This window comes from Aotus nancymaae, unplaced genomic scaffold, assembly GCF_030222135.1.
Source record: "Aotus nancymaae isolate 86718 unplaced genomic scaffold, 86718_ANA_hifiasm-v0.15.2.pri h1tg000014l, whole genome shotgun sequence".
NCBI lineage: Eukaryota > Metazoa > Chordata > Mammalia > Primates > Aotidae > Aotus > Aotus nancymaae.
The window spans coordinates 31,015,256-31,033,815 of record NW_026988425.1 but is presented as its reverse complement, the minus strand read 5'-3'; the positions used below and the strand labels follow the sequence as shown (position 1 = coordinate 31,033,815).

General features: G+C 42.6%; 2 protein-coding genes across 7 annotated transcripts in view; one reads left to right on the top strand and one right to left on the bottom strand.

Moving 5' to 3' along the window:
• CUNH5orf22 (chromosome unknown C5orf22 homolog) overlaps positions 1-4,330 on the bottom strand; it is a 28,387-nt gene extending 24,057 nt beyond the window's left edge. The window contains exons 1-2 of one of the 3 annotated variants that reach the window (XM_021671876.2): positions 4,155-4,330; positions 1,682-1,827 (exon numbers count right to left, since the gene is read on the bottom strand). In XM_021671876.2, the coding sequence (XP_021527551.2) occupies positions 1,682-1,827; positions 4,155-4,235 (227 nt within the window). In that variant the 5' untranslated portion in view covers positions 4,236-4,330. Of the gene's footprint in view, positions 1-375; positions 419-1,681; positions 1,828-4,154 lie in introns of those variants that run through there. The other 2 variants (XM_064375909.1, XM_064375910.1) reach the window with 2 other exon arrangements.
• A 192-nt stretch (positions 4,331-4,522) lies between these two features.
• Positions 4,523-18,560, top strand: part of DROSHA (drosha ribonuclease III) — a 134,970-nt gene continuing 120,932 nt past the window's right edge. For 3 of the 4 annotated variants that reach the window (XM_064375908.1, XM_064375907.1, XM_064375905.1), the window contains exons 1-5: positions 4,523-4,636; positions 5,690-5,820; positions 7,470-7,535; positions 10,260-11,093; positions 15,720-15,812. In XM_064375908.1, coding sequence (XP_064231978.1) covers positions 7,516-7,535; positions 10,260-11,093; positions 15,720-15,812 — 947 coding nt within the window. In that variant the 5' untranslated portion in view covers positions 4,523-4,636; positions 5,690-5,820; positions 7,470-7,515. Of the gene's footprint in view, positions 4,637-5,101; positions 5,172-5,689; positions 5,821-7,469; positions 7,536-10,259; positions 11,094-15,719; positions 15,813-18,560 lie in introns of all 4 variants that reach the window. The other variant, XM_064375906.1, reaches the window with a different exon arrangement.

Genomic DNA, 18,560 nt, shown 5'->3' with positions numbered 1-18,560 from the left:
ACCAACCCAAATGCCCATCGATGATAGACTGGACAGGGAAAATGTGGCACATGTACATCATGGAATACTATGCAGCCATCAAAAACGATGAGTTCGTATCCTTTGTAGGGACATGGATGAACCTGGAAACCATCATTCTCAGCAAACTGACACAAGAACAGAAAATCAAACACCACATGTTCTCACTCATAGGTGGGTGTTGAACAATGAGAACACATGGACACAGGGAGGGGAGCATCACACACTGGGGTCTGTTGGGGGGAAATAGGGGAGGGACAGCGGGGGGGTGGGGAGTTGGGGACAGATAGCATGGGGAGAAATACCAGATATAGGTGAAGGGGAGGAAGGCAGCAAATCACACTGCCATGTGTGTACCTATGCAACAGTCTTGCATATTCTTCACATGTACCCCAAAACCTAAAATGCAATAACAACAACAACAAAAAAGACCAAATCAAGGCCAAAGAAAATAGTAAAAAAAAAAAGACCAAATCAAGGCCAAAGAAAATGAATTAAAAAAAAAGTAGTAAGGTATTATTTCCTGTTTTCATTTATTGACATTTGCAAAGATGGTGCAAAGGCAATGGTGGGTTGATGTTCCAACATTAATTAAGGCAGCAACACTAAACTGTTAGTAGTTACTGTATTCTTCATTACCAACCACTAGCACGATAAATAAATAAATATGAAAGTTTCATTTGAGAACATCTCAATTTTATTAACTTTCCATCCTTAGTATACATTTTTAAATATTCTGTGTGGCAAAATCAGAAATGCACTGAAAGCTCTTCTGCTATAAAGTTCGAAGCGTAACAGTTGTCTCAAGGAAAAGCACTTGTTGTGACTAAACTTCGAGCTGGGCACCATTTATCTTGAAAGAAGTGATCAATAAACTATGGTTATTCACACTTGACACTGAATTGCTGAATTCTACATTTCAGCTAAGCTTTCATAAACTACTACTTGTCAAGTTTTCTTGTACTATCAGACTATTATCTGAAAAGGCTATGAAAATACTCTTTCTTTTTCCAATTACATGTCTGTGAAAGCCTGAATTTTCAACATATATTTCAACCAAAACAACATATGGCAATGGACTAAATGCAGAAATTGACATGAGAATCCAATGGTCTCTGTAAAGTTTGAGCAAATATTAAACATTGGCCAGGCTGTTTTTGTAAACAAAGTTTTTTTTTTTTTTGGTTTGTTTCTTTTAAGAGATGGGGTGTGGTGTGGTTACGTTGCTCAGTTTGGAGTGCAGAGGCTATGCACAGGTTTGACCACAGCCTGGAACTGCTGGCCGCAAGTGATCCTCCCACCCTAGCCTCCTGAGTAGCTGGGACTGCAGGCTCATCCACCATGCCCAGATTGCAAATAAAGTTTTATTGGAACACAGCTGCTGTCATTTATTTACACAGTGCCTCTGATTGCTTTCACACTACAAAGGCAAAGATAAGTAGTGGCAACAGAGACCGTATGGCCAGCAAACCTAAAATATTTACTAATTTGGCTCTTTAAGAAAGTTGTCAACACTTGTTCTAAATAAAATGAAAAAGACAAAAAGAGAAACAAAACTCCCCAAAACCCATAAGGTTAGCAAAGTCTATTTGCTATAATTGCTTATTATCTACTTGGAATTGTACTTCAAACACAAAAGACCATGAATAAAATCACTTATTACCCAAAGAGTGTTTCCTTATCAAACACGGTGTCTGCTGGCATATTCACAGGAATAAGGAGGTCTGGATGTGAATCAAAATGTAAAAAACTTATATTACTGGCAGGAAGATGCTTTGAGCCAATGGCCCGGTATATAAAGGGTAGAACCTGTAAAAGACATAGGCATACAATCAGAATTAATACTGAAACCACGAGCACACACCCAACTGCAGACTGAAAAACAATGCTAAACAATGCACATATTGAAAGCATACTATGTGAAAAAGTGGAAAAAGAGAGCCAGGTGCAGTGGCTCACGCCTGTAATCCCAGCTTTTTGGGAGGCTGAGGCAGGTGGATTGCCTGAGGTCAGGAGTTTGAGAGCAGCCTGGTCAACTTAGTGAAACCCCGTCTCTACTAAAAATACAAAAAATTAGCTGGGTGTGGTGGCGCGTGCCTGTAGTCCCAGCTACTTGGGAGGCTGAGGCAGGAGAATTGCTTGAACCCAGGAGGCGGAGGTTGCAGTGAGCTGAGGTCAGGCCATTGCACTCCAGCCTGGCGCCTGGTGACGGAGTGAGACTCTGTCTCAAAAAACAAACAAACAAAAAAACAAAAACAAAACAAACAAACAAAAAATACAAAAAAATTAGCTGGGTGTGGTGGCGGGCGCCTGTAATCCCAGCTACCAGGGAGGCTGAGGCAGAAGAATCACTTGAACCTGGGAGGCGGAGGTTGCAGTGAGCTGAGATCATGCCACTGCACTCCAGCCTGGGCAACAGGAGCAAAACTGTCTCAAAAAAAAAAAAAAAAGTGGAAAAAGATAAAAATTTGTTTCTTGTAAATGGTGCAGATGATAATCTCAAGCATTACTTTGTCCTCAGAACTTCCAACCTGCATCTCCAGCTGCCTTCCTGCTGCCACCTTGAACTCAACAGGTCATGAGGGGAAACAGACCAGGACTGGGGCTCAGGAACGAACTATGGCTTAATGCCTGTACTAACATTAATGAGGTGTTCAAGGTACTCTAGGTCTCAAAGTTTTATTTATTTATTTATTTATTTATTTATTTTCTTTAAAAAGAGATAAGAGTTTTGCTCTGTTGTCCAGCCTAGAGAGCAGCAATGTGGTCATGGCTCACTGTAGTCTTGGACTCCTGGGCTCACGAGATCCTCCCTCCTCAGTCTCCTGAGTAGCTGGGATCACAGGCACATGCCACTATGTGCAGCTATTTCTTTCACTTCTATTTTTGTACAGATGGGGTTTCACTCTGCTGTCCAGGCTGGTTAGGGTCTTTCTGGTACCCTGAGAATGGTGGGGTTGGGCAAGGTGGTCTGTAAAGGCCATTTCTCCTCTTCGAACTTCTCTAGTTTTAGGTTTAATACCTAATTTGAAAGCACTGCCTAACCCAGGCTTTCTCATTCTCTCAAGGTCATATACATTATATCTAGGTCCTGAGAAACTTATCTTCCCTTCCTATTAATTTTCACCATCAGTAAATCCTTCTTTTTTTAACATCCAGAGAACCGCTTCCCAACCCCAAGCCTACTGATGCTACTTTAAAACAAATTTATTAGATCCATGGGCCTCCTTTGTTGACTTGGAAAAGTCTAGATTAAGACACCAATTTAGCTACTGTAAAGCAGCATGGCCATAAACATGGAAACTCTTTTTAGTGTTTATATATGCAGGCACCGTGTTAAAGGATTTTTTTTTTTTACACAATATGGGCCGGGCAAGGTAGCTTACGCCTTAATCCCAGCACTTTGGGAGGCCGAGGGGGACGGATCACCTGAGGTCAGATGTTCAGACCAGCCTGGCTAACATGGCGAAGCCCCGTCTTTACTAAAAATACAAAAATTAGGCGGGCATGGTGGCGGGAGTCTGTAGTCCCGGTTACTCAGGAGGCTGAGGCAGGAGAATCGCCTGAACCCGGGAGGCGGAGGTTGCAGTGAGCTGAGATCACGCCATTGTACTTCAGCCTGGGCAACAGAGAGAGACTACGTCTCAAAAAAAAAAAAAAAAGATTTTTAAACACAATATGTACACAATAATACTCCTAACGTGAGTCCTACGATTGCTGTCCCCATTTCAGATCAGAGCCCAGGTTCCAAGCATAAAGCCTCCTATCTAAACAGCAGGGCTGTGATGGCGATGCCAGGAGACATTTGGAAGCCAGAGTTAACTGCAGGTTAAGGACACGGGGCTCTGTAGCCAGACTGTCCGGGTTCGAGTCCTGGCGCTACTAGTTGTTTGGTCCTGGGATTTGGGGCAAACAGAGGTAAATACATTGCCCTGACCCGTAGGAAGCGCACAGAAACGTTAGTTCCTATTCTTCCTAGTTAGCTGTTTCGGTGTCTTCCCCCCAGCAACGGAATCGGGCAGTTTAACTCTGGCTAACTCTCAGGCCTCCGAGGCTAAGGCTGCACTGTCTGCTTGGTCCTCGGAGCGTCAGGGCGTCGCCGACTCTGCCCCAGAGCCCGTCCGCCGTCCGCTCACCTCCTGATGATCCTCCACCACCCACACAGGGAGCTTCGGGTAACGTCGGAGGCCAGTGGGCCATCCGGCGGTGTCACTCATGTTTTTCCGCCCGTCAGCTTTGCAGCAAAGCGGTGGCAGCTGGCGAGGACCCGGGAAAGCAGGAGCCCTAGTCCGGCTTGCCCTCTCTCGGCGGAAACACGCCTTCCCCCGGTTGCGTTTTTGGATTGGAGGACTTGGTGGGCGGGGCGAGCTCCAAAGGGTCTTTTACTGACTATTGGTCTAGTTGTCCATCGCTCTCTTTGACTTGCCAATCACCGCGTACAAGGCCCTGCGGTGGGCAGAAGCGTTTTTCTTCCTTTGGCCCAGCTTTCTCAAGTTTGCTTTTTTAATTCCCTCGGTTTCCTGTTCCGGAGGCTCGGGCGGCGCCAGAGTCTTGGTACCTGCAGTAGTAGCCTGGCTTTGCTCTGACGGGGATCTCGCGGCCTGAGAGCGTTTTATAGGTAAAAGGGGTACTTTGCAAATGTTAGAAGACAGTTTCCGAGTGTCAGAATTTAAACGGGGCTGGAGTCTCTGGGGCTGGGGTGAAAAGCGTCCGGGAATTGGGGTCGGGCAGCCCCACTTCCGATCTGCAGCTAAGGGCAAAAGAACGACCCTAGGCCTGGATTCCGCAAATAAATGGAAGTGAAAAAGGAGACCTTTCATTCATTTGTGGAGTACACGCTGTGGTCCAGGCCTGGGGCCGCCCGGCTCTCGGAGGGGAGCGAGATCCTGAGCTCAGCGCCTGTCTCGTGGGGCGCAAGGTCTGGCGGGAGATGCAAACACTAAGCATGCAGTTACAGAGCAGGATGAAGGTGACTGCTCTGCAGATCCACCTGGGGAAAGAGGGAGGTCTCAATAAAAGTGTAGTCACACTTTGCAACTCTTTTTACATGTACTGACGTTCCTGGCCGTGTTAACTATTCAAGACAGCTCCCTTAGTGTCTCTGCTTTCAAACAGCAACTGAGAAGAGACGGAGAAAACAGTTACTTTTCCAGGTGCAGTGAATTCCTTGACTTTGGAATTAAAGTTTGCGTTCACAACACAGCCGGACTGTGCCTTCAATAGGTCAATTTCATGATTAGTATTTTTAGATTTTCTGACTACAGAAGCATCCACAAGGATCTAGTAGTGAATGTTCAGCTGTTGTTACACACTGTACAAGAGTGTTTATGACCCTGACTTTTGCCCACCTCTAGGTTCAGCATACGTTTTTGTGTTCCCTAAGCCCTGCACATACCTCTTTTTTTTGTGTTTATTACATTATTTGTATTTTTTAAAAAACTTATTTGTATGTGGGTTCTGAGTTCCTTGAACCCTATAGGCTGTGTGTCTTTCTTATCTCAGAGTCTGCAGGGCCTGGGACAGTGCTTCCCATATATGGGCTCATTAAATGTCACACGAATCAGTGAAAAGGTCTGCTTTCTGTTGTGGAGGTACATGGAAGGGAAATGTACAGTAGCAACATGGGAACATACTATTGGTGAGACAGTAAACATTTATTGACCACCTACAGTGTGCAGGATGCTTTCCTCGAAGGATACGGGATACAGAAATGACTGAATCAACCCATGTCATCAAGGAACTGATAATCTAGTGGAGGAGTTAGACTTTTGCATACTTCACCATGATGTGAGACAGCCTCTGGTAAGTGCTGTGAAAGAATTAAATATAGACTAAGTCTACAGGGAATGGGATTACCTAAGGGAATCAGGGAGGGCTTCATAGAGGAGGTGGCATTTGAGATTGGTAGATGGATGGAAATTCATTGGACAAATTCCTAGGTGGGAGGTTTTTTTTTTTGTTTTTTTGATGGAGCTTCTCTCCTGTTGCCCAGGCTGGAGTGCAATGGTGTGATCTGAGCCCACTGCAACCTCCGCCTAGGGTGGGAGATTTTAGAGAGGAGAATGGGAGGAAAGAACTAGCTGGTTCTTTGTACTTGTATGGTAATCAGTTGGGAAAATATGGGGTAGTAGGCTCTTCCTGGAGGTACTGGAGAACAAACCTGGGTTCAGAGTCTCTAGGGTCTTAAATGCCACCACAGAGTTTGAACTTGATTCTGTTGGCAGTGAGTAGCCTATGGTGGCAGGAGCAGCTGTCTGGGCCCCAGGTTTATCATGAGGGTACGGGACTGGATCATAATAATCAGGAGCTGGGCACAGTGACTCATGCCTGTAGTTCTAGCTGTTTTGGAGGCTGAGGAAGATTGCTTGAGCCCAGGAGTAAGAGACAGCAGTAAGCTATGACTGCACCACTGCACTCCAGCCTAGGGACAGAGTAAGACTCTGTCTCTAAAAAAAAAATATCAGATATTATTTGGTGCCCATTATTTATTAAGCACAGTGATTGATAACATAACCTGAAATTATTTTCATGAGCCATTTGAAAGTCTATACAGTAAAGTTCTATTGGTGAGACTTTTAGTTAGAAAGACTTTAGGAAGATGTTTCTATGTTAAAGCTTTTTGTACTCAATATTTATGTGAGTTTTTTTTGGATGTTTTGCTGAAGTTCAAGTATTTGGAAAATCATTCATGTTTACAATGTTTTTCTGTGGGAGGAACTGAGAATGAAAATCAAGAATCGTAACTGTTGTGTTAACAAGATTATGGTTATATTTGAATTGGAATGCTGGCCTCACTGTGATGTTTGTGTTTGGTCTATGCCTACATGTTTTTACCATGAAGGAAACTAGAATATGAAGAGGGAGAGGGGAAATGATTTTTTCCCCTAGTTTTTTAACAAAGTAGAGATGATCTATGCCTATGATTTAAGTCTTTTTAGCTGGTGACAGTTTTGAGCAAAGCTAGTAATAAGGACATTTTAATTTATTTAATTTATTTATTTTTTGAGACAGAGTTTTGCTCTTGTTGCCCAGGCTGGAGTGCAATGGTATGATCTCAGCTCACTGCAGCCTCTGTCTCCCGGGTTCAAGCTATTCTCCTGCCTCAGCCTCCTGAGTAGCTGGGATTACAGGCATGTACCACCACGCCTGGCTACTTTTGTATTTTTAGTAGAGACGGGGTTTCTCCATGTTGGTTAGGCTGGTCTCGAAATCCTGACCTCAGGTGATCTGCCTGCCTCAGCCTCCCAAAGTGCTAAGGACATTTTAAAATTTAAGGACATTTAAAAATGTAGTTGGAGACTTTAATACAGTTCAACATGCTTTTAATTTTGTTAGTAGGCTAAGTGTATTGGAAACTGCAAAATCAGTGTTATGGTAATTGTGGAAGTATTTTTTAGCATTGGCAGTTGGGGAAACACGTTTATGTTGGTTTCATTCTTTCTGTTTTTTAGAGCTCATATTCTCTATAGAAGATGTGACATATCCAGGCAGTGCATCATGATGCAAGGCAATACATGGTGAGTGTTGTGATGGGAATGGCAGCAGTTAGGAGAACAGAGAGAGGAACAAACATTGGTGCTGGCCTATAGAGGGTGGAAAGGATTTAGATACATGAGCAGAGGGGATAATATGCTCGTTCTTTCAGCAGTGGGCACAGTACAACAGAGGGCCATGCACAGGGCTAGGAAGCCAGACCAGAACTGTTAATGGAAATCCCAGAGCCTGCCTTGATAGCGCTTGCAGTTCCGAGGTACGGTAGACATTAAAGGTGGAATTAGGTCCTTAGTAGGTGGATTGTAATTATTGTAGGACCTGCTAAGAAGCAACAGAGAGTATTGTGAGAGCAAGGAACCTAACAAATCGCTGGGGGCAGTGACAGGGTTGTAGAAAGGCCAGCAAGGATATTATTGTAATAGTTATGCAAGAGATGATGGTGTGAAGTAGATTAATTCAGGAAGTATTTATGAAGCAGAAACAATAGGAATTTTTGTTTATTTTTTATTAAGGGATAGTTGCCATATAAGTGATAGCAATTTTAAAATAAAGTTTTAGCTAAGGATGGGGGGGGTGAGGGAGGACAAGTCAGGTGATTGACTCCCTGGTATATGTCTTACGGACCATTAATGGTGTCATTTATTGAGATAGGAAATACTAGGAAAAGAGCAAATGTTTGTCTTGGAGAGAAAGGTCATTAATTCCTTTTAGCGTATGCTATGTTGAATTTGCAGAGTCAGTGAGACACTCAAGGAGAGAGATCAGGTTGGCAATTGGTAGTGAGGGTCTGAAGCTCAGAAGTTGGGGGCTAAAGATGTAACTTTGGGAGTTACTGACAGATTGGTGGTAATTGAAGCAATGCAGGTGGGTAGTGTCACTTTGGAAGAGAGAGCGAGCAGAGCGCCTGGGCTAGACCCCTGAGGAATACCAGACTGTTAAAGGCCCCCTAGCAGAGGAGAAGTTGGCATGAGGAACAGCCAGAGACGTAGGAAAGCCACAGTGACAGCATTATGTCAGGAAGCCAAGGAACGCATCCATGGGGGTGGGGGCTGGGGAGGCAAGCGGGGAGGCAACTGGACTGATCCAGCAGAGATCAAGCAAGTTGATTGAAAATGACCTTTGGTTTTCAAGACGAGGTGAACACTGATCATGGTGCTCATTGGAGGGTGGCGGAAGCTGAAGTCGGATTAGAGTGAGTTGGAAGTGTATACACTTTTGTCTTAGCTTGGGCTGCCATGACTAAATGCCATAGACTGGGTAACTTAAGCAGTAAACATTTATTTCTCACAGTTCTGGAGGCTGGCAGTCCGAGATCAGGGTTCCCGCACAGCCAGGTTTCGGATGCACACCCTCTTCCTGCCTTGTAGGTGGCTGCCTTCTTGTTGTCTCACTTGGCAAGGGGTGCTGGCGGGGATTTCTTTTCTCTTCCTCTCTCTATAAGGGTACTAATCGCATCACAGTTACCTGTCAGATTCCCCACTTCCGTATAGCATCACCTTGGGCATTAGGGTTTTCTCGGCATGAATTTTGGGGTGGACACACATCAGGCATTAGGGTTTCATCAGCATGAATTTTGGGGTGGACATACATCGGACATTGGGGTTTCCTCAGCATGAATTTTGGGGTGGACACAAATATTCAGTCTGCAGCCACTTTTTCTGGTCATTTGACTGTGAAGGGGAGAACACAGAAGGGGCGAAGTCAAGGGAAACCTGGAGGCCAAGGAAAGTACTTTATGCTGGAGTAAACCCAAGCACTTTCAAATGCTGATGCGAAGGCTCTGGTAGTGGGGAGAGGTGGAAGATTGCAGAGGGAGGGTGGTAATCCCAAATATGCATTTGGAGATGGGATCCAGAGCACTTGTGGCAGGATAGGCTTTGTCAGGAAGAGGGAATTGGGAGAGGCTGGAGTTGGATCCATTGTAGGAATGGTAGGAGAAGTTGAAGGAGTTCTTTTCTGATGGTTTTTGTGTTTCTGTTTGGTAGGAGACTAGTTATGTGTCGACTGTGAAGAGAGAATGGGATATGGGGAAGGGTCCTGAATGTTTTCAGTAGTTATGGTGGGTAGTTCAGAAAGTAAGCTGACTACTGCACCATGCCAGAGGAATGGGTTGGCAGAAGCCAGTGATCATGAATTTCTTTGGCCACCACCCTGCCCAGTCAGGTATTTTTCTATAGTACTACTTTCTGGTCAGCCTCCAGAAAGCAAATTGTTGGGTTCTTTGAAGGCTGGGGTATTGCCAGCTTCTTGTGACTGAAGTAGAGCAGGGCAGAGGAGTGTAGGGTATTAAAAATGAATCATGGAGATGCCGATGCCGGGCAACGGAGTCTGTGCTGAATGGAGAGGGAGGTGAAGATGGGAAGATGCTGGTGCAGATGTGCTCGGGACCTCGCATGGTGAGGTCAAGATCAGAGGGCAACTTGAGCAAAGGCATGATAGCAAATGGTTGAACAATGGGATGTTGAATTGCTCATTTTAGAAGTGGAGCAGCTTTCAGGAACGGTCGGTCCAGGGACTAAACATGGCAGTGGGTTGGGTGGCTAAGAAAGGGAAAGAGGTGTTTATTGATCTTGAAGGGTTTCAGATGTTAGCAGGAACCCAGTATTGAATGGGTGGAATATTCCAGTGCCTTCACTAGGGAGTCTTTGATTTGCTCATGAAGATGGTCAGGCATTTATGAAACGCTGTTAATACAGTGAGGATTTTTAAAAAACAAAACTCTTCCCTTTTTTTTTTCCACCATGAAGTCACAGAATGTCGTTCCACCCAGGACGAGGATGTCCCCGAGGACGAGGAGGACATGGAGCCAGACCCTCAGCACCATCCTTCAGGCCCCAAAATCTGAGGCTGCTTCACCCTCAGCAGCCTCCTGTGCAATATCAATATGAACCTCCAAGTGCCCCTTCCACCACTTTCTCAAACTCTCCAGCCCCCAATTTTTTGCCTCCACGACCGGACTTTGTACCCTTCCCCCCACCTATGCCTCCGTCAGCGCAAGGCCCTCTTCCCCCCTGCCCAATCAGGCCCCCTTTCCCCAACCACCAGATGAGGCACCCCTTCCCAGTTCCTCCTTGCTTTCCTCCCATGCCACCACCAATGCCCTGTCCTAATAACCCCCCAGTCCCTGGGGCACCTCCTGGACAAGGCACTTTCCCCTTCATGATGCCCCCTCCTTCCATGCCTCATCCTCCACCCCCTCCGGTCATGCCGCAGCAGGTTAATTACCAGTACCCTCCAGGCTATTCTCACCACAACTTCCCACCTCCCAGTTTTAATAGTTTCCAGAACAACCCTAGTTCCTTCCTGCCCAGTGCTAACAACAGCAATAGTCCTCATTTCAGACACCTCCCTCCATACCCACTCCCAAAGGCTCCCAGTGAGAGAAGGTCCCCAGAAAGGCTGAAACACTACGATGATCACAGGCACCGAGATCATAGTCATGGGCGAGGTGAGAGGCATCGATCCCTGGATCGACGGGAGCGAGGCCGCAGTCCCGACAGGAGAAGACAAGACAGCCGCTACAGATCTGACTATGACCGAGGGAGAACGCCGTCTCGCCACCGCAGCTACGAGCGGAGCAGGTAAGCCACACGTGTGTATTTCTTTAATGAACCTCAGGGGCCCAGGCACAGTCATTTTCCATTTGTGGCAACCAAACCAGAAGGGTCCAGTAGTGCATCTTGATTTATACAAGGAAAGAAAGCAGATTTTGGACTCTCTTTTCAAGAGGAAGAAACGACTAACTCACAAGTAAGTTGATGTCAGAAAAAAATTGCTTTTGAAAGCATTCCAGCTCATCAGTGTAGATTCATTTCAGTGAATATAAGACTTTTACTCTGAGAATGCAGTTGACATTTTAATGATGATCCCATGAGATGAAAGATCTTGTATTGTTTGTGTTATTATAGATTAAATTATATTCAGTGTGATCATCTTATCAGGTTACAGCATTTGAGTTTTTTTGGAACTGGTGATCTGCATGTTAACGAAGAATCAAATTAGCTAACAGGCAGGACATTCTGATTTTTAGGATAGGTGGAAATTTATTGTACATTGTTGCCTTCTTGGTTTGTTTCTTTGTAATTTAATGAAGTAAAATTATTTACACATTATGAAAGTTAGTTTTCAAAATAGCTTTTTTTTTTGTGTGTGTGATAGAATCTCACTTTGTTGCCCAGGCTGGAGTGCAATGGCGAGATCTCAGCTCACTGCAACTTCCACTTCCTGGGATCAAGCGATTCTTCCACCTCAGCCTCCCAAGTTGCTGGGATTACAGGCTTGTGCCACCACACCCAGCTAATTTTTGTTTTTTTGTTTTTTTTTTTTGAGATGGAGTCTCGTTGTGTCTCTCAGGCTAGAGTGCAGTGGCGTGATGTCACCTCACTGAAACCTCCGCCTCCAGGCTCAAGTGATTCTCCTGCCTCAGCCTCCTGAGTAGTTGAGATTATAGGCATGTGCCACCATGCCCGGCTCATTTTTGTGTTTTTAGTAGAGACGGAGTTTTGCCGTGTTGGCCAGGCTGGTCTTGAACTCCTCACCTCAGGTAATCCACCTGCCTTGGCCTCCCAGAGTGCTAGGATTACAGGCGTGAGCCACCGTGCCCGGCCCCAAATAGCTTTTAACCCGATTTTGTTGCATTGAAATGGATTCATACTGAAGAAAGTTGTATTTAAAAAATACTATTCCATTCTATATTACATTTCTTTTTTCAAAAGACTAAACATACATCAGTATGAGAGAAAAGGTTTCAAGGAGGCATTTCTAAAACTGGAATTCTAGCTGGACTTACAGAAATACTCTGAAGTTATATGCAACTTTATGTGTGTGTATGTCTTTCTATAAGGAAGCTTACATCAGATTCTCAAAGAGGAGGGTGTGAGTCTGTTATCCTACGAGCCTAAGAACCATTGGTTTATATGGAAAATAAAAGACACATCAATTGTGCTAATGTTTATTTATTATCTCAGTGAACTCTTGGGTTGATGAAGATTTGAGGTCTTCAGTTGTCAAGCTAATTCTGGTGCTTCTCTTTCATTCCCCTGTAGTGTACTTACCTTCATTGTCTGGTGGAACTTTTGTGCTGAAAGTGTTTGAGCTCCCCAAAGCAAGTCACTTCACTCTGTGGGTTTGCAGAGAGCTGGTCTTGGCTCTTGTCACTCTGCAGCTGATTTCAGGAACCAGTTCACATCTGTTTCCACATTTTTCTCATGGTTCTATTGATTTGGTTCTGACTGAACATTTTGCCAATAAATTCTCTGCCTTGAAGAGAGGGACTAGTGCTCAGAAGGTTCAGAAGGAAAATGCTTTGTTCCCTCTCCTTGGTGGCCTGGTAGAAGGTAGAAGGGAATGTGTTTCTTGTAGGGATGACTGATTTCCAGTGGGCCAAAGCTGAGTGAGAGTTGGTAGACTTTAAAAACTTCTTCAGCTTGAACTGCTGTTTCTGGTCAATATTATTCTGTGATAGACTAGCTGGCAGAAGCATGTGATAGTTAATGTTACAATTTTATAGTGCAAATCTAAACTGGAAAGAGTAAATAGTTTCTAAATAGTTTTCTTCAAACTCTGAAGTAATTGTTAACAATCTTGTTTCTGGGAATTTTGCAGCAAACATTCTAGATAGTATGGTATTTCCACCTCCATTTTGAGAGGCTATAATTAGAGGAGTTGTCAGGGCTGTGCTATAAATCCTACATTTTTCCATCAAGGCTTCAACTTTGAGTTATGTGTTTGTTTGAAGAAACTCAGAAGTCCTGTGAATTGAGGATCTCAGTAAAATCAAGTGTCATAAGAATTACTTCTAACCTGATTTATCCTAAACCTCCTTTACTATGAGGATCTATATCTTTCTAAAATGGTCTTTATTTATATTCGAGTTGTTTTATAATGTGCTTGGGGCATTTGCTCTGGAGCTGCCTAGTGGCATAGCTTCATTATAATTGCCTCCCTTTGGAATATTAATTAGGCGAAGTGTCAGTCATCTGTTTTATATGGCATGCTTCTGTGAAACAAACATGGATCATGTGAAGTCCTAATATAACTTCTAGAAGTATATTGGGGAAACTGAAACTTCATAAATTTGGATTGTGTTAAGTTTATGCAAATTCTGTAGTTTGTCCTTTGGCTGCTCCTCCCCTGCTTCTTGGGGTAAATTAATCTATCCTTTTATAAATTCTATCTTCCCTCTTTCTCTCTGCCTCCAAAATGTGGTTGAATAACAATTGCAAGGTTGTTTTAGGTTGGACTATTTTTAGGAAAGATCTGTGTAGAAGTGGATATATATATCTGCTGTTGTGAAAGATGAAAGTTACTCTAGGGGATGAGGAGAGAAATCACCACAGGCAGATGTAGTGCACCAAGCACACTGTTCAGCTGAGTGGTAAGGAAGTGTGCCCTGGGCTTCACCCAGCAAGAATTCTCACAGCTGTCTTGGTGACAGTACATGTGTAGCTATTGGAGAACTACCATAATGTACCTAAGGAGTATCTTAATGTTTGCAAACAAGGAAGAATCTTGGGAAAAGTAACACAAAAATAGCCTTTTTTGCTTTAAGTGAGTTTGTCTTAATAGTGTTACTAATGTGATCCAAATTGTTCTTTTCAAGTCCTACCCACTCAGGGGTACCAATCATCCAATCATCATTAGAAGTGTTACTCTTTTTTTTTTTTTTTTTGAAACAGAGTGTCGCTCTGCTAGGCTGGAGTGCAGTGGCGCGATCCCTGCTCACTGCAACCTCTGCCTGCCGGGTTCAAGCAATTCTCCTGCCTCAGCCTCCCGAGTGGCTGGGCCTATAGGCGTGTGCCAACATGCCAGACTAATTTTTTGTAGTTTTAGTAGAGATGGAGTTTCACCATGCTGGCCAGGCTGGTCTTGAACTCCTGACCTTGTGATCCACCCGCTTCAGCCTCCCAATGTGCTGGGATTACAGGCATGAGCCACTGTGCCCGGCCAGAAGTGTTATTCTTAAATACAAAATTCTATTGACTACATGTTAAAAAACAAAAATTAGAAATATCCTCTAATTAGGGTGTTTATTTGGAAATATAGGCAATTCTTTTCAACAGCTGTGCCATTACAAATTACATATATCTTTGACATGTGGCATGGTTCACTAATTTCTATACAATAATTGAGATTTACTGCCCAAATGTAAACTGTGATTTTAGAAATGTGTGAGATGAAGAATGTAGAGTCCCAATCTCTGGCTGCTTTATGTGAGACAGCTGATATATGCCTGAGGATTGTGTGTATATTGGAAACATTATTCAAAGGAGTCTTCCTTTAGAACAGGGAAATCTTTAAGTGAAAAACAATTTCTGTTTTAATACCTAAGCACTCGCTGATCTCTGTCAGTTTTGTAAGTTCTATTTTCAATGTATTGACATTTCTGTTTGGTGATAGCTTGGGGGATATTTTTGAGTTCAGACGTTTTTATGGTCTTCTTGCTGGACTCAGGTTAATATAGCATTTTATTTTTTCTATTCTAAGATTGGAAGGTTACTTCCTTTAGACTTATAGGTCTGATTCAGACACACTCGAGTTCAGATTTCTCTTCTAGATCCTTATTGTTAAATAGGCTCAAAAGCTATTATTAAACTCCAATTTTACATTGGAAGGTCTTTAAAATTCCTCATTCTATTTTTTAACATTAAGTAAACCCAGCATCTCCATTTAGAGTTTTTTTCCAGGTGGAAAATAGTATTCAAGTGACTCAGTCATGGCCTTGTGGCAGGTTGGTGATAGAACTACAACTCAAGCCTATAAGCCATAAGTGTTAAGAGCTCTTTCATTATAGAACCTTGTCCTAATTTTCACTATAAAAGCTTTATAATTTGCATTTATTTGATGGGTGAATTAGAGCATTTTCTAGAAATCAGTAGTTTTCCCTGTAGGTTAAATAACCAAAGATTGGCTGATTGCAAGATCTTAAGGGAAGATTAGGATAAAATTCTCTTTATTGCTTAGCATCACATATGACTTCTTTCTTTAAAGAAAACTGCAAAAATTGTCCAAGTTAGTTAACTTCTGTAAAGCGAAAAGCTCCTTTATAACCTGTAATAAATTAAGGAGGCATAAAAATGTCCCCTAGTGAATAGTACCTGAAAAATTCCTAGATGTGGTCCATTGATTTAGAAGATGAATTCAGTGAAAAGAGATGGTGTTTTTGAGTCTTTCTGTTGAAAACAGCTCTGTGTATTAATTCCTTTAAGAGAGCGAGAACGGGAGAGACACAGGCATCGAGACAACCGAAGATCACCATCTCTGGAAAGGTCCTACAAAAAAGAGTATAAGAGATCTGGAAGGTAAGCAAGGAGTTGACACTGGAAGAAGTCATAGGATTCTCTCCTTGAATTCAGATTTTGTGCATGTATAGAGTGTCAGCAAAGTCTTCATAATGGGCTCAGAGTCTGTCCAAGATGACCTGTGAAAAGCGAAAGCAACCTGTAATTTAAAAGCCTTTACTTTCAAGATGTGTTGATTATGCACAAGGAAAATCTTGATAAATTTCCAACAATTAGAAATTATACAGACCACTTTTTTTTTGACCACAGTGCTATAAAATTATACATTAGGTAGGGGCCGGGCGTGGTGGCTCACGCCTGTAATCCCAGCACTTTGGGAGGCTGAGGCGGGCAGATCCCCTGAGGTCGAGAGTTCAAGACCAGCCTGACTAACATGGAGAAACCCCGTCTCTACTAAAAACACAAAATTAGCTGGGCATGGTGGCACATGCCTGTAATCCCAGCTACTTGGGAGGCTGAGGCAGGAGAATTGCTTGAACCCGGGAGGTGGAGGTTGCAGTGAGCCGAGATTGCATCATTGCACTCCAGCCTGGGCAACAAGAGCAGAACCGCGTCTCAAATAAACAAACAAACAAACAAACAAAACTATACATTAATAATTCATGATATTTCAAAAAACCTTGGAAATTCATAATTACACTCTTAAATTTACATGTTTCAGAAAAAAGGAGGAAAACTGCAGTCATATTTTCATTAGAAAATGACATTGCTTAGATTGCTATCACCCACAACTTACAGGGTGTAATCAATTCTATATCCCAAAGTAAAATTTTGTGGTCTTATATGAATATAATGGTAATAAAGAACAACACTCTAGAGTCTGACAGATTTGGTGTCAGTTGTTAGCTCTCCCAGCTTTATTATTGGGCAATGTTATCAGTGTCTTCGTTTGTAAACTGAAGACAGTTACATGTACCTTCTTGAGTGATGAGGGGCCATTGAGATAATGCATGTCAAATACTTAGAGCTGGGCCTGAAATAAGTGCTAAATAAATGGTAACTATATATATAATTATTATCTGACCCCTTGGCTACATAAATTGGTGGAGCTTAAGAAAAACAAAAAAAGGGACCGGGCTCGGTGGCTCACGCCTGTAATCGCAGCACTTTAGGAGGCCGAGGTGGGCGGATCACGAGGTCAAGAGATCGAGACCATCCTGGCCAACATGGTGAAACCCCATCTCTACTAAAAATACAAAAATTAGCCGGGTGTGGTGGCATGCACCTGTAGTCCCAGCTACTCGGGATGCTGAGGCAGGAGAATTGCTTGAACCTGGGAGGCAGAGGTTGCAGTGAGACGAGATCGCGCCACTGCATTCCAGCCTGGCTCCCAGCGATGGAGCGAGACTCTGTCTCAAAAAAAAAAAGGGATTTAAAGATAAATTAATGAAATGGAAACAGAACTATAGTCATATAACTATATTGTAAGTAAATGCAAGTACAACTTTTAAAGTGGGAAATCAAGAAAAGAAAAATGTACATAACATTAGGTTTCAGAAAGTATATTATTACAGGAATGAAAAGAGATTTAAAAATTTAAAAGTATAAAAATTAACTTGAATGTGATGGGTTGATTTCTAAGAAAGCAAAAATAATTTCACACAAGAAGCAGAAAACTTTAATAGGTCAGTAATTGTGGGAAAAATGGAAAAAGCTGACTTTGCAACACCTCTAAAAAAAGGTTTTAAAGTGGTCTTGAACAGTAAAAAAAGCTGGAAAGAAAGCTCAGCTCATTCTGTGGTAGCAGGAAAAACCAGATGGCAAAACTTAACCAAGGGAAAAAAAAAATGACACAAAACGATGCAGCAATCTCTCTTACAAATGTGGATATAAAAACACTAATTAGGATATTGGCAAATGTTTTCAGTAGTTTATTAAAATAACTGATAGAGTTTATTCCAAGACTGCATGGATAGGAAAGTTAATATTAGAAAATCTATATTCTTTTTGTCAAAATCTGTAGGGTTATCTCAGTACTTGCCTATGAGATATTTAATAGTAAAACCAGCATCCAGTTGTTAGTAAAAACTAATAAACTAGAAATATTAGCAGATGTCTTTAATATGATGAAGAACACTAGCTCATGATGAACCTGTGGATATCATCCCTGATATGTAGTGTTGAAACCTGCAGGTTTTTTCCATACAAATTTGAAAAAGGGCAAGGAGGCCCCATTGCTTATCATCGATATCCAATATCTGTATGACACAATCAACATGCTAATTAAAAACATGATATTTTTGTGTTTCCTGAGTATTGTACTGTTGTGGGTGGTATAGTCATTAACAAGGATCCTCACTTAATAGGAAAAGGAAGGTTAAGTGCTTTTGATAGGACAATTACATGTTGCTCCAGGTTAGATGAGATTAATTAGGAAGGATGAAATGCCATGAGTTAGATGAGATTAATTAGGAAGGATGAAAAGAGGGCCTGAGGAGGAGAAGACGAGATAGGAGAAAAGCAGGATATTATGTCAGCGGACATCACTGAGGACCTATTTGAGGGGGATGATTTTTAACGTATAAGTGCTGGAAATAGCCTTGGTCTAATGGTTTCTTCTCTAATGCCTGGGAGCTTGCACAAAAGATAGACTTGCATTCTGTGAATTCTGACTAATGCAGTAGAAAATAAAAATTAGGAATGGAAATACTGGGGAGGGGAAAAGTCACCAGTTTGCACTATAGCATATTGGTAAGAGGAAATATTTGGAGTTTGTATTTTGAATTTTGGAGTGCCTAAGACACTTAC